The sequence below is a fragment of the Triturus cristatus genome, chromosome 11, assembly GCF_964204655.1.
Source record: "Triturus cristatus chromosome 11, aTriCri1.1, whole genome shotgun sequence".
NCBI lineage: Eukaryota > Metazoa > Chordata > Amphibia > Caudata > Salamandridae > Triturus > Triturus cristatus.
The window spans coordinates 429,441,257-429,456,380 of NC_140594.1; the positions used below are offsets into that span (position 1 = coordinate 429,441,257).

General features: G+C 44.5%; 1 protein-coding gene across 2 annotated transcripts in view; it reads right to left on the bottom strand.

Annotated features, from left to right (window-relative positions):
• The window catches only part of GMCL1 (germ cell-less 1, spermatogenesis associated), a 615,261-nt gene that overhangs the window by 364,247 nt on the left and 235,890 nt on the right, over positions 1-15,124 (bottom strand). For both annotated transcript variants that reach the window (XM_085636262.1, XM_085636261.1), the window contains exon 8: positions 9,915-10,005. In XM_085636262.1, the coding sequence (XP_085492388.1) occupies positions 9,915-10,005 (91 nt within the window). The remainder of the gene's footprint in view (positions 1-9,914; positions 10,006-15,124) is intronic.

A 15,124-nucleotide genomic window follows, 5' to 3' on the forward strand; every position in this document is an offset into this window, starting at 1 on the left:
CTGCATGAAGTATGTCATCTGCAAGTAGGGTATGGAACGAAATGAGATTTACAAAAGTTAAGTAACTTAGCCTTAGGATGTATACTTCTAACCCTAACCACAATGTCCTCTGATTCTGAATGGATACCAAAACAATGCACCCTCCACTGAGGCCTGCTCACAGGAGCTGCCTTTACACCAGTAAGTTCTGCTGGACACGAGGGCAAAGTCACACTCCCTTAGGACATGGGAATTGATACAGTAGTGCTAGTGAGAGTATGGATGATTGCTTATGGGGCTATCTGACTGTAGTTGCTGCCATTGCCCAAGTGGAATTATCCCCAAGGCCTTCAGGAGAATCCTTTTTTGGGCCATCATAACAGGCATAACAGAGTTTGATGCAAAGGACAACCCATTGTGAAAAGGCCTATTTCTGAATCACCTCTACATTCTATGCGTCTGCAAATCCAACACAGAGCTCATATCCCACCAAATACATCCGAGTCCTATCAATGATTACTCCATCCTCCTATCAATTTAGAATCTAAGGTCCTCCAGTGGATCCATCCAATGTAGTTTTTCCTCCTCAGTGGATGAACGTGGGAGAAAAGTGACTGAGAATTTAGTGATTAACAGCCCCATGTGAAAGGTTGACACCACTCTGGAAGGAAGAATACATAAGCCCAAGTTCCAGCTTGTAGGAAATAATGTAGTGTACGGATGCTTGACTGATGAAGCCTGAAGCTCACTGTAGCAACATGCAGAAGTGATTGCAATGAGAAGACAGTCTTAAGAGTTAGAAGCCTCAAAGTACAACTTTACAGAGGCTAAAAAGGTGCAAACATCAGAAAAGTGAGGCTTCAATTCAGGTCTAACTGCAGCATAAAGAAGGGGCGGGGGAAACAGTGTGAAAACCCCTTTTAAAAACATATCACAACAGTTGATTTCAATAAGGAGAGTTGATATGGCAAATAAAGAAAGACTGAAAAGGCTGATAAGTAAAGTTTAGCAGGGCCCACAGCAAAGCTTTCCAGGCCAAGGCTAGGGACATCAGTCAACTTAGTCTACAGAGGAGCAACCTGCTTTTCTTCGTACAAAGTGACAAACTTGGACCAATGGCCTGAGTAAACAGACTATGTGAAGGGCAGTGAGCAGACAGGATGACATCGACCACCTCCAACGGAAGAACAAAACCTCTCTGCTGATTCTTCTTACTCTCCATATACAGAGGTACAGATTGTGGAGGTTTGGATGCAATACTCTGCCCCGCTGCCAGGACAGAAGATTCTCCAGAAGAGGCAGCCCAAGAGGAGGACAAATGTTGAGGGTCAGCAGTTCTGCATACCAGACCCTCTTGGCCTAATCCAGGGCCACCAGAGCCAGCTGTGCTAAGCCCTGGCATGACTAACTTCGGGGCCTGTGAGATCAGTGGCAGAGGCAGAAATGCATTTAGGACAACAGAATCCAATTGAAGGTGGAAAACATCACCTAGAGACCTTCACTAGAAATCAAAAGGGGGTGGGGCACTGCATGCTTTTGGCAACAGCCTCAAGACCCACGTAGACACAACACTATCTGAAGGTACCTTGTGCCACCTCTGCATGCAGACGCCACTTGTGATCTGTAAGATGATATGTAAGATGATACGTGCTCAGATTGTCCACACTGACTGAGGGACCCTGCCCGTAACTCATTATCATGGAGAACTTGTGATGGTCCAGCCACAGCCTCCACACAGAGGGTAAGTGAGCCTTCTCACCCCTGTGTTTTGCAGTACAAAATGGTGGTTGTGAGGTCGATCGACAGATTGATGTTATGGCGCCGACTCTGATCTCCAATCCTCCAGATGACTGCATCAGCCTAAAGTGGATGCATCTGTCACCACAATGCCTCCAGAGGAAATAAGAAGGACCGGCCACATGTCCGGTTTGCATCCACCACTGAATGCCCTTGGCCTCCCTGTCACAAATTGTAATCCTTTCTGTGAGGCATCCCCCAATGCTAGGTCTACTGCAGGTGAAGGTTCAACTGAATGTCTGGCATATGTCAGCAAGTATGGGGTACCAAGACGATGAAAAATGCTGAAAGACCAAACAATCTCAGAAGAATCAATGCTGGGACCAGAGCCCAAATGTTCAGGACTCTGAGGAAGTGGCAACACTCATGGCAAATGCAGCATACTTTACCAATAAATAGAATCCTCTGTTACATTTTAAAATGGGACTTGAGCTTTGTGATGAAAAATCCCAAAGTAGACAGTGGTAAGCGATGTTGTCTGAAGGAGGTCAGATTAGCTGAGGTAAGCCTGTCTTCAATACCCAACCATTAAGGTACGGGAATACATGAATAACAGACCTGTGAAGATGGTCTGCTCTCACCGACATTATCTCCAAAAAAGACCCGCGGGGCCAATGTATGGCCTAAGGATAGGACTATGAAATGTAAGGGGCCCGACTCCACTAGAAAGCAGTGATAAAGCTTGTACTACTCCACTTAAAAGCGGCAATAAAACCTGTGGCTCTTCAGTATCCACACATGGCCCTTGTTCTCCATTCACCAACGTGAGGAAGGGCTCACACAATGCACGGATATGTGTTAGACCTGTCAGCCTTAGGATTGTCTTCCCCCAGCCTTTTTGCCTTCACCCCTCCTATTATTCTAAATTCGTTTTTGCTGGCCTTAGGACTCATACTGTGCACTTTATCATTGCTAACCAGTGCTACAGTGCTTGTGCTCACTCCCTAGAACATTGTATAACTAACTTAAACCTGTTTGCATAAGTAATTAACTTATAAGTCCCTAGTAACGTGGTATACAATATACTCAGGGCAAGTAAATTACATGGTACTAGTGGGCCTGCAGCATTTATTGTGCCACCCACTTTAGTAGCCCCCTTCAACATAATGGGGGTTGGGAACACACTGCCTCACATCCCTGCACAGTTCGCCCCTTTGCATCCTGGTAAATGCAGTACACAGTTCATTCTTACTTCATAAGAAAACCTCCAGCTAATTTTTAGGTAAGCATGAACTGTGTACTGCATTTATCAGGATGCAAAGGGGCAAACTGTCCTGGGATGTGAGGCAGTGTGCTCCCAACCCCCATTCAGCCCCTTAAACATGTTCCATGGCTGCCATCAGAGTCTTTATTCAGTTTTAAATTTCTAATTTGATTTGGCAAAATGGCCCCTTTGTCAGACCTAAAACTTATTTTTAATACATACAAGACACCCCTAAAGTAGGCTCCAGACAGCCCACAGAGCAGTGTGCATTGTAATTAAAATGGACATGACCTAGTAGTGAAAAACTCACAAATTAATTTTTCAATACTGTAAGACCTACCTTTCCATGGAATAACATTGGATTGCCTTATTACATTTAATAAGTGCTAACTTTTGATAGGGAGCAGGTAGGAAACTCAGGTTTTGGTGTCTGAGGAATTGTAATTTTAAATCTTCTGTTATGGTAAAATCAGATTTCCCAGAGAAGCCCAGGAAGACCCTTACTTCTTTTTGGGGGTTCCCAGGCCAGAATTGTCTATTTTAGAAATGTGTGTAAATCCTGGAGTGAGGGGGAAGAGGGAGGCAACCGGTCACAATAATTGACAACAGCCCCTCTGCTGCTCAAGGGTCAGGATAGGAAAGAGTTTGAAACCTTCCAGTTACCCATCTTTCTCTTTTGAGGGTAGGAAGTCAGGGAGAGGCTCACTCTTCTCCTCCACTTCATCATCTGTCACAGAAGCATAGTGACCTCAGACCTCTCATAGTGTGGTCAGAGGTGGTTCACATGAAGTAACCTTAAGGGGCTTCTGGGGGTCTTGAGGTCCACCAAGGAGTTGGTTTCCCCATTCTCGCCTTCACTGCATAGGGCCCTGTACAATGGCCGTTGAAGGCCCTGTACTCCACTGACTCCATCACTTGCATTTTCTGGCCAGGCTGAAACTCTACCAGATTGGACTTCTTGTCATACTACAGTTTCATGATCTCCTGGCTGACTTCTAAGGGCCTGAATATGATCTCCGCGGAGGGGTTACTCCGTCACAACGGTGACGGATATACGGTCCGCCAAAATTCAAAAACATTATTATACTATGGAATTTAGATTTCGGCAGACGGGATATCAGTCACCATTGTGACAGAGTAATCTGTCTGCCGAGATCGTAATTAGGCCCTACATTTGTAAAAGCTTCTTTCCAGAATTTTTGCATATGGCTTTTGAAGGCTTGCATACAGCTAACCATATTTTGGGGGAGCTTCTTCTGAGCTTTCTTTCAGCCCTCCTTTACCAGACTGAGAGGTCCCCTAACATGGTGTCCATATAGGACTTAAAATAGGCTAAACCCCAACTCCCTTCTGTGACACCTCTCTGTAGGTAAAAAAAATCAGTCATGGTAGGAGGACATCCTACTTGCTCATCATGGATTCAGGTAGGCCCATAATCATGCCCTTCATGGTGTTGTTGAATCTTTCAACAATCCCATTGATTTAAGGATGACAGGGTGTTGAGAACTTGTAAGTTATAGGTCAACGCTCCTCCCACATGGACTTCATGAAGGCTGACATTAAGTTGGTGCCCCTATCAGAAACCACTTCCTTAAGGGACCCCACTCGGATTGAAATCCCCATCCTGGCTCTGGCCACTGCAGTTATCGACCTCTGGAAATCTAGTGGCATGGTCCACCAAAGCTAGGATAAACCTGTTGCCCAGGGTAGTTTTGAGGTCCAAGGGCCCAACAACATTTATGCACATAAATTTAACATGCACAGTATACTATAGTCCTGTAGGTATATTGCCTAAATGGGTTCCCAGTAGGTATATTGCAGAATGAGTTTGTTATATTGCCCAGATAATGCCCCATGAGCCTTCAAAATGGGAGGGAAGGGGTACCTATAGTCACACAAATATCAAGGTTACCTCCTCACCAGGACACTGCCTCGCCGCGGCTCCCATTCAGCAATTTACCTACTGGGAACCCATTCAGCAATATACCTACTGGGGTATAGTATACTGTGCATGTTAAATTTATGTGCACCACTTAGTTAGGATTATATGTAAATACACAGTTGTTTTGATTAGAGTGTAGAGGGGATCTCTTCTAGGTCCTGATGAGAAGCCAGGGGAGGGCTTCAAAACATGTCGACACAGGAGACACTGTTCATTAAAGCAAAGTATCCCCATCTCATTCCCCACTTTTAACTATACCAGCTCAAAGGAACATTAAAATTTATTTTTTCCACTGAGCCAGGTATTTTTTTACCATTCATCCACTTCTGACCCTTCCACTCACTCTCCTACACCACACATAGTATTGTTTTTCCTAACCAGTGCTCACACGTAGTCGTAGGTCGCAGCACGCCCGTCCTGCAAGGAAGAACACACAGACAGGAGGCAGGAGGTAGACAGCATGCATGAGAATGCAAAGTCTGGAGTTAGGAAGAAGGAGACAGGAGATGTACACAAAACACACTCAAAGAGGACAGAGTTAAAAGAGAATAACCCAGATGAGGGTTACCTAGTACCATCAGACTGGAAGCAATATTGTGCAAAAAAGAAAAAACACTAGATGGTAGACTTAAAACGTCTATCAATACACCTAGGAACTGAAACAACATTCCTCGTGTATATATCAGGGCGTCATAAACCCTGCTCAAAAGATAGCTAAAGACACACCTCTTTAAAGAGCATTATATCACAATGCAGTAACAGTTCACCTCTACGAGAACCCCGTGTTCCTTCAATCAGTCGTTAACACTGCACGGGGCTCTGCAGTGGATAGGATAGGATTAACTCTAAGATTATAATACTTTCATCAGTTTCCTCCCAATTATTTTCAGGGCCAAATATGGAAGTACTCATAAGGATGGGCTAACATCCGCCCAACCCTCCCAAAAAAGTAACATTATGGGGACCAGTGGCCAATGGGTAAAGGGAGCAGCGAATCGAAAAGGTTTGGGAACCACCGACATAAGGTACAATTGTAAGCGGTCTAATCTCGCCTCTGTATCCAGCTCGCTCTCCATAGCTGTTGACCTGAACTTGTGAGTTTGGCCTGGTCTGGTGCAACCAAATTTCCCCTGATGGCACTTCCTGTTTTAAAATTGCATATATCTGGTTCTACTAATTGGATTTTTGCCTTTCTTGCTGTCAAACAATTTATACAAATTTACTGTACTTTCCTAAATTGGTGTGGGATTTTTTCATGAGTTGTGTCTTCTCTTTATTACTGCTTAATTGGTGCACAAATACTTTACATATTGCCTCTAAGTTAAGCCTGACCTCTTTTGTGACAAGCTACCAGAGGTTAATTTAGTGACTTTTTGTGGTTCACCCTGACAAGGATTGTGGCTATTGCTTGGATAGGGTTCCACTCCCCTCAACCAACAACCCAGTTTCTCACAGTAGGGGTGGCTTGAATTTATGAATTGCAGGGTTTGTTCACCTGCTGTTTGTTAAGGGCTGGTTCCTCCTGTGTTTATTGAGGTGGTGGTCAGTTCTGACATTCCCCTCAGGTCCTGCATAAATGCTTCTTTAAACGAGCAGGCATCATTACGCCCTATCACTTCTAACTCTCGCTATTACGGGCAGCCTAGGAGGAAGAGTGAGAGTGCTTATAGAAGTCCATTTTGTGTTAGTCATTGGGATATTGCCAGAGAAGGCAGTCCCATGCAAGTGAGGCTGGTTTTTTGTTTGTTAGAGGTTAAGAGGCTGTTTCTCTTGTTATTCCATCTGCTTTCACTCACCGAACATCATTGACTAGACGGGACAGGCAAGCTGCTTCACACATTGTGAGCAGCGCACATTGCAGTAAACTCTGTGGCGCCAAGCGAACACCCGTGCCTGGGCGTTGCTTTCTGCATTGGGGAAACCAACTTCAGAATACTTACTTGACTTTTACTTGGAGGCCTTAGTTTCAGGCCTGTCCCGGAATTGAAAGACATACTATTGTTTACAGTATTTGAACATGGTTACCCTTTGATCAAGGTTAGTGCCACATGCCCTCGAGACACAGCCTTTGTGAAAAGTGATGTTTCTCACAGAAGGAAGTACTGAGGCTGGCTTAAAGCTAGAGCACCCAGAACATGGTCACAATGATGTTTCAAATCTTAGCACCATGTTTTGGAATCCTTCCTGATGCAGCAGCCACGGATAGTCAAAGGACAAGCCTGACTTACAAACCTTATTTCCTTCGAAAACCGAAATTGCATTTGCACACATCACCTCTGCCATCTACCAAATGGCAGCGCTCAGAAAGTTGAATTTGCATCTCCTGGTCAAACAAAAAGACTCATGGAATTTGTAAAGATAGCCCACTCCATCCCTCCTAGCTTCAGTATATGGGTCTCCTCCTTCTAGATACAGGAATGCAGGCAATACCCTTGCACCATCTGAAGATATCCTCACTACTACCCTGCACAACGCAAAACCAGGGGCATTCAGATTGATCCCAATTTTCTTTAGATATTAATACTGTGTGGGACAAACTTTAAGGGTAAACATAAGAATACATCAGATCCAGCATTTACAGAACCTGCTTTTCGGTTGGCATTAGATGTTTGCTTTATTTACCACGTATATTCTCTGGTGATGCTTTGATTAGGAGGTTACTGCTTCTGCCAAACGTAGACTAATGCTCTTGATATCCCCCTTTATAGGTGTCCAGCCATTACTTTATGCTGCCAACACCTTAACTGATTTGCAGTCCATACTGCAGCTGTTCGTCTAATTAATCTAGGACCTATCAAAAGTACCTAATATACCACTATTCCACATGCAAATAATGGTTCTTTTTACTGTTTGGCAGGTTCTGAACATTGATACATGGATTCTTTTCATCTGACCAAGGCACATTCCCACCTTAGCCTTAATAGGCACAACACCACCTCAAGGATTCACTGCCAAAAACAGGACGCTAGACAAACAATTAATATTAGTATGAAAATCAACTAACAAAACTGGCCCCAAAACACCTCTGACAATTTATCACACTATAAAGAAACTCACAATCTTAGATAGGCAAGTGAAAATCTTCTGAAAATGTGTAAACCTCTTTTTGCTATTTCAAAGTTCTGAGTCTTCATTCTGCCAGGACCTTACTTACACTGGCCCCATTCCTATAGCTACTATTTACTCTTCGAAAATAAGGATTCTTTCAAGCACATCTATGGGAAGATGTGTGCGAATCCATTAATTTGTACTACACCCTATGACTTAAATAAACTCCAACCTGTTAAACTTGTGTGTCTGTCCCAACGCACAAATGGTTATGCACTGCTAGATTTGGAGTTCTTTTATATTGGAGTCCAATCACAGAATAATATAGTCCAAAGCGTCTTTATTTTGAATTTTCTTTGATGATATGGAACAAACAGCCAACACATTTTGTCACCACATGAGAACTTCATCAGGGCAACTGAAGTAGTACATCTGTCATGTAGGATCTTCATTCACCCAATATAGATTTGATCCCTTAATCACAATATATCCTCTATTCTCCTGCTGACATCACTGGCGAGATGTGCGGGGTTGCACCACGTAATATTGGTGGTGTGGAACACAATTAAGGTGTCTGAGATGGAGGCCTATTAGGCTACCCTGCTGATACGGATGTCAGCAGAAGAACTGAGGATATATTGTGATTCAACACTGGTGCATCACCATGTGTGTCTGACCGTCTGGTCGCACCTTCAAAGCAGCAGGTGCTTGGGTAGGTCCTTTCAATAAAATTACAAGTCTGGATAAACTAAGACAAGGGGGAAGGGGCAACAGCAGGAGTGGCTCACTGCTGTGTTGTGTTCATTATGAGTGTGCATGTGCACCAAACATGCCACCCCAGAACGTCAAAAACAGAATATTATGTGTCTCAGTCATCAACCAAGTTAGGCTAGGGAATTAAATAACAGTGGTAGCAAAATCTACTAAATCAGCTGATATTCTTAAGTGATTATGTACTTCCTGATCCTCTGCAAACCTTTCTATCACCTTTTGCCTTATTTACAAAGGAAGATGTTAGAAGAAATTTCCGATCATTGGATACATTAATATGTTCTTTTGACATAGGAGGGTGTGATATTAGAGACCCTCGAAGCCAAAACTCTAGCGGCACAGAATTTCTGGTGCAGATGCTTCATTCCATTATGTTTCCCAAGACATTGAGAACACCTGGTTGAATAAGTAGACATTGTGCGCCCCTTGACCTTTGAGTTTATGAATTCTGCCACTGACACTTTAAAGTTTATAGAAACTATAGTCTTACAGCATGAATAGCAATTTCAGTTAGGCATTTTTTTTACAGTCTGCAAGATAAAAACTGCAAGATAAAAGATCTATTTAGGCCCAGAGACATACTTTATCATAGTTCAAGACAGTTTTTTTAGGATTACAGAATCGTTTATATCCCTTATCCATTTCAAGATACACATGGATTAGTTTTCCCTTGCTTCCCTCTGGAGCGAGGAAACCTACTGAAAAACAGTCCTCTGTAACAGCTCTAATGCTGTTTCTGGAGGCCAACCTGCTAGTGGTTGTCCCCTAGGCTTTTAAAGAAACAACATGTTACCATGACCAGTGTTTCCAGATTACCAAATCTAGGCAGTGCAATTCAGTATTTATGAGCATCAGTAAAGTGTTAATGAAGGAAAAACACATGGTAAATAGGGCTAAAACACTTCCAGAGTTTAACACAATGAGTTTAGGTGGCCTCCCTCGTCAACTAAAAAGATCTACTTCCAGTGAGCAATGTATCACCAGGCAACTGACACGAACAACACCAAAAGCCATGGAAATAGCAAGCAGTTCACAACATGAAAATTACAACAATTATAAAGGGTAAAAAAAAGTCAGAACCAAAGAAGTCTTATTGCATTTATATTTCATGAATAAGAAAAGCAGCACTCTGGTGATAGCTGCAGGTATTTTAATATAAAGCACAGAAAATACCTTTCATGCGCTTTGAAAACCAGGCATCTGCTTCCGGTAATAGCTGCTTCAGTGACCCATTCCAAGAAGGCACTAGCTGAAGGAACATCCACTGTAAAAAAAAAAAAAAAAAGGACAATCCTATGTTGAGAATTAAATATACTATTGAATGGGTTGGGTATATTCCAAAGCATTTACTGATGACAATACTGATCCAGATCATTTAAACATGGTGCCCTAATTGTCAAAGGGCAAGATCATACTGGTCAGGGCAGATAACGTAACTAGCACTTGAAGACGTTCACTGAGCAAAAATCTCAAAGAAAAAGGAAAGTCAGGTTGGTGCATGTGTTTTAGACTGCCACACTCCATACACCATAAGATCGGTCTAAGATAAAGCTTAAATGCTGGGTTGTATATATTTCTAAAATAGATTTCAACATATAAATATAATAAACAACACAATTACAAATGCAAAACAAAAACATGTTTATCTGCTCCTAAAACATTTGAATTATTCCTAGTATTTCACCATCCACATCAAGTTTGCCTTAGGGTTGGCCCTTGACCAGTGATTTTCAAATACTGATACTTTATATTAATTTCCGTGCTGGGCTGAACTGTTCTCCAGCAACAGATGGGTTACAGATCATCACAGATAATGGAGAAATCGTTTGTCGAATATAGAAGGCTACGGAAGATTCAATTTGCAATAACTCCTGCATATGCATCTCCCGCTCCCTACCAACATGCACAAATGAAAACATTCTTGGAAACTGTCATGAAGAGGTTTGCGATCAGGGTAGAGACATTTATAGGTGAACAGTTATGGATTACAAAGCAGAATAGATGTGCTGATGATTAGCCAGAAAACATTGAGCAGTAGCTGTGTTTCTCAAACTTTGGTGATTTTCTTAGCCTTATTCGTCTTAAAGAAGTATTTACATCTGGAAGATCAAATGTTGGAAAGGAAATGCAATGCATACAAACCCCACAATTATGAGATCCACTTTAGTTCACAAGTGGAATCCAACATTTCCAACCCAATAGGGGACCTTTGTCGACACACCGTGCACACTCACACAGCATACGCCCACACACAACATATATTTTCACTGAAAAAGAGCAAAGTTTGAAGTAGAGTTATAAAGTAAGTAAGGTAGTAAGATTATAACATGTTAAAACAAACTTAGAAATTCAATGATAAACCAAAAGGTTAAAGTGGAGATATGTATGTCGGTCTTATTATAATAAAAAAATAAACTAAAGCTTCATAACAAACAAAACACTGAAATTCACCAGTTATACGTAACTGACCTATGTAAAACTTGTACTTCCATAGAGTTCAGATGTCATCATTGATGTCATATGAAGTCATAAGCAGTGCATCATAATGCTGCAAGTTAAACTACGGTAAATTATTTTAGTGATTCTTTTTTTTAAAGTTTACTATTATTTTAGCATTTCCTTTGTGATAGCAGGACACATTCTTCCAGCTCTTTATGTGAGCACAGGGCACATTTGAGCATTATCAGTTCCTGTCTCCTGCTAATACTGTTGCAAAGTACTTTTGGAGTGACCCTTGCTTCTGTGACTGATGCTATTACATAGGATACCAGGGCTGTGCCATTTAAAACTGTTCTTTATAAAGTTATCCTCTTTTTAGTATATAATCCATGAAGTGCATTTATAATTGCACCCCCAAATGTCATGCTGGTGTCTATTCTAATTGAGGACTACTGTTATACTTGTTAACCAATTTAGTCTGTATGTCCTGCTTGTATGAATGTCTAGTTTGCTTTCAGTGCTCTTCTGTGCTATGCTTTTATAGACATTTAAATATTATACTAGTTAAAGCTGTGCTATGTATTCCAATTTGCTGTCCTAGCCATTGATCTGTCTGTCTACCTACCTATCTGTCCGTCTATCTACATATTTAACCGTCTATCTACCTATCTATCTTTGCAACTCTATGTATGCAACCCTCACTATCAATGCCACCTTATCTATGCATACAGCCGTCTCTATCTATGCAACCATCTCTATCTTTGCAACCGTCTGTCTGCCTATGCATCTATGCAAGACTCTATCCATGCAATGCTATCTATCTATGCAACTCATAACACACAAGGGAGAGAAGAAGGTACACTACTGCACACCTTCCTAGGAAAATACAACTAACACAAATAAGTGCGGCAGCTCAAGGAGGAATATCTGGTGCTGTATTCCTCACCCAAAAATAGGGTAGATTGAGCTTCTAACTAGGAAACCCACAGAATTCCTGTGCTCAAGCAAAGGGAAGTAAAGGTCTTCCTTAAGGAAGAGGAAGCCTCAAACACACAACTGTGTCATGCTTCAACATCGGCATACGTGGCGGGATCAAGGACGCGACTGCAAGGCTTCCCAAAATGGCAGCGTCCGCTGAGCAATGATAGGAGCAGCACAGCGGTCCAGCCGGTGAGAGCGAGGGCAGCGGCGAGTCGCTTAGCATAAAGAAAAAGCGCCCACTATTGTGGGCCATGCATTGAGCCCCCCTTCCTGTGGAAGAGTGCTGGTAAGTGGAGGATTCCTACATTTGGAGAAGCCTGGGGTCTACAATATCGATAACAGGGTTGCTCCGGGAGCGGGTCGTGCTGCAGCAGTTACGACCCTGCAGAGGGGCACAACTGAGGCCTGGGGTGGAGAGCCCTCAAGACACGTCATGCTGCGCAGACAGGCTACCCTCAGAGCAGCGACATCATCCTCCCTAACAGAGTGCAGCTGCAACAAAACAGCAGGAGCTGCAGGGGGCCTACGAGGAGACTTTAAGGACTCATCTTGGCACAGGCCATGAGGCCAATGGGGAGGTGAGAACCGCTGCGGTTGGGGCCTACAGTGAGGGAGAGCGGCGGAGTTAAAAAGAAAAACGGACCCTTGGGCCCTGGCCTGTTAAAAAGAGGAAACGCAAGGAGGGCAGCCTGAGAGCAAGAACCAGGCCAGACAGAGCATACACGCGCGTTGCTGATGCGCAGAAGAGCACGAAGGAGGCACTAAGGCCACGGGGGTCCCTGGAACTAGCGGGTGAGTGGAGATAGAGGGGGACCTCCGTAGTTGCCACAACGCGGCCTGGAAAACCTGGCGGGATGAAGTGGGACACCTGGGGTTTGTATGGCCTAGACGTGGCAGCAAAGACCAGGCGCAGAGACAGAGACTTTCGAGCCTCGGGTCTGTGGTGGATGGACCTGGCATGCAACGGGGTGACTGGGCTGACTGAGGAGACCGAGTCCCACCAAAAGTAAAGTAAAGAAGCCAACTGTGCGGGGATAAACACGGCAGGAATTACCACAGGCAAGGTATGGACTGAGTACGCACCCAAACCTGGGAGTTGGAGAAAAAAACTGAAAGGAGAAAGCGCAGCAAGCACTAATCCAGAGACTGAACCCCGCTACTGAAGAGGCCCCCAAGAGCATACACTTAGGTGGTACTAATCTGCAAGGCACAAGAAGAGCGGCAATACCTCTCTGCCCCCTGCCAGCAAGCCCCTGATCGGCAGATCATTGCCGGAGGGGATAGAAGGGGCAAGGAGACCTGAGGTACACGGGAACAAGTGCCTGAAAGTGTGTGGACTGCTTACGGAATGCTGGGGGGGGGGGGGGGGGGACTAGAATGAGGCCCCGGACTTCAAATGCGGGCTCCGGTGTCGGGACCTGGCCCCGGGAGCATGAGGATAGTGCAGGCACGGACTTGTCTGGGCCTGTGAGACCCGCAGGGAATGGATACTGGAACAACCGACCAAGTGGCACGAACAGGTGACGCCAGGGCTCTGAGAATCCAATACCCGGGAGCGACAACGCATGTGTTCAAGGCGAACGAGGGGCGGAGCGGATCTGGAGGGAACGATGGGAAACTGAAAAAGAAAGACAGAGAAGAGGTCCCAGCGGAGAAAGCGACGGAGGGGAGGGAAAAATCCCAACCTCAAACAGAACACCCAGCAGACCAGACGCTCAAAGACATACTACAGTCCATCGACTTCTTCAAGTGAGCGGCTGGAAGCCAAAATAGATTCTCTGGGTACAGACCTAGGCATCCTTAGAGAAGACCACAAGCATAAAAACGGAGCGAGAATCAGCGAACGAACACCAGCTGTCAGAGGCCACGCCGAACATAGTGACAATAAAAATAAATAACTGGCAGCCCTTGAAATTAAAGTGCGCACACTGGAATTTCGAGCAGAGGATTCTGAAAACAGTTTGCGCAGGAATAACATCTGCATAGTAGGTCTGCCCAAAAAAGTAAAAGACCCAAGTATGGTGGACTATCTCGAAAAATGGCTACATACTGAAGTTGCATCAGAGGGCCTGTCTGGGTTCTACGCGCTAGAGAGCCCACCGCGTACCAGCGAGGCCACCCATACCAGGAGCTCTGCTCCGGGTGGTAATAGCGAAGACAGGGACCACATATTAAGCCAAGCATGCCAAAAGGGAGACATGAAAGTGAACAACACCACAGTACAAGTTTTCCCGGAATTCTCCAGAGAAGTGCAGAAGCAAAGGATCTCCTTCCAGAGCGTGAAGCAAAAGCTATACCAATTAAGCTACAAATACACAATGCTATACCCTGCTCGACTGCGGGTGTCCACACCAGGTGGAACGGAATTCTTTTGGGCCCCGCAGGAGGCCTGGGAATGGCTGGAGAGGCAAGAGGAAGCAGAATCACAGCGAGACCCTGGGCAACGACTACGGCAGGAGAGAGGTTTTCACAACCAATGGGTTATAAGCGAGGCCTTGGTCCCAAAGCAAGAGGAAATGCAACTGGAAAGACAGAACGCGAAGGTGGTGGCGTTGATGAGCGAGAAGGAGCAGGACCTCGTGCCCCCTGAGGACAGAGATGCAGCGGCAGAATCCAACTCTGAGCAGGGGTCTAGAGAGACGGAAGCAGTGAGTGGGGTACTCCCAGACGTAACACCGCAGACAGCAGACGACAGTATCTAGAACTGAATGGGCAGCAGTAGCCTAAAAGGTACTTAAAGAGACACATGAAGCACCTGACCCAACGTTAAGGTATTGGGGTTCCAGTGGGGAGGACACTGCAGGGGTCTCCTGGGGTTCCAGAGCTGGGTGGCAGCCGGGAAGCCCTACTGAAGGAGACACACCTCACACAAAAGGAGGGGACCGCATTGAAAAGGTGCTGGAGGGGCCAAACCTATTACACCATAAGGGACGTATTCATATGGATACAAGCAGGGTTCCCAT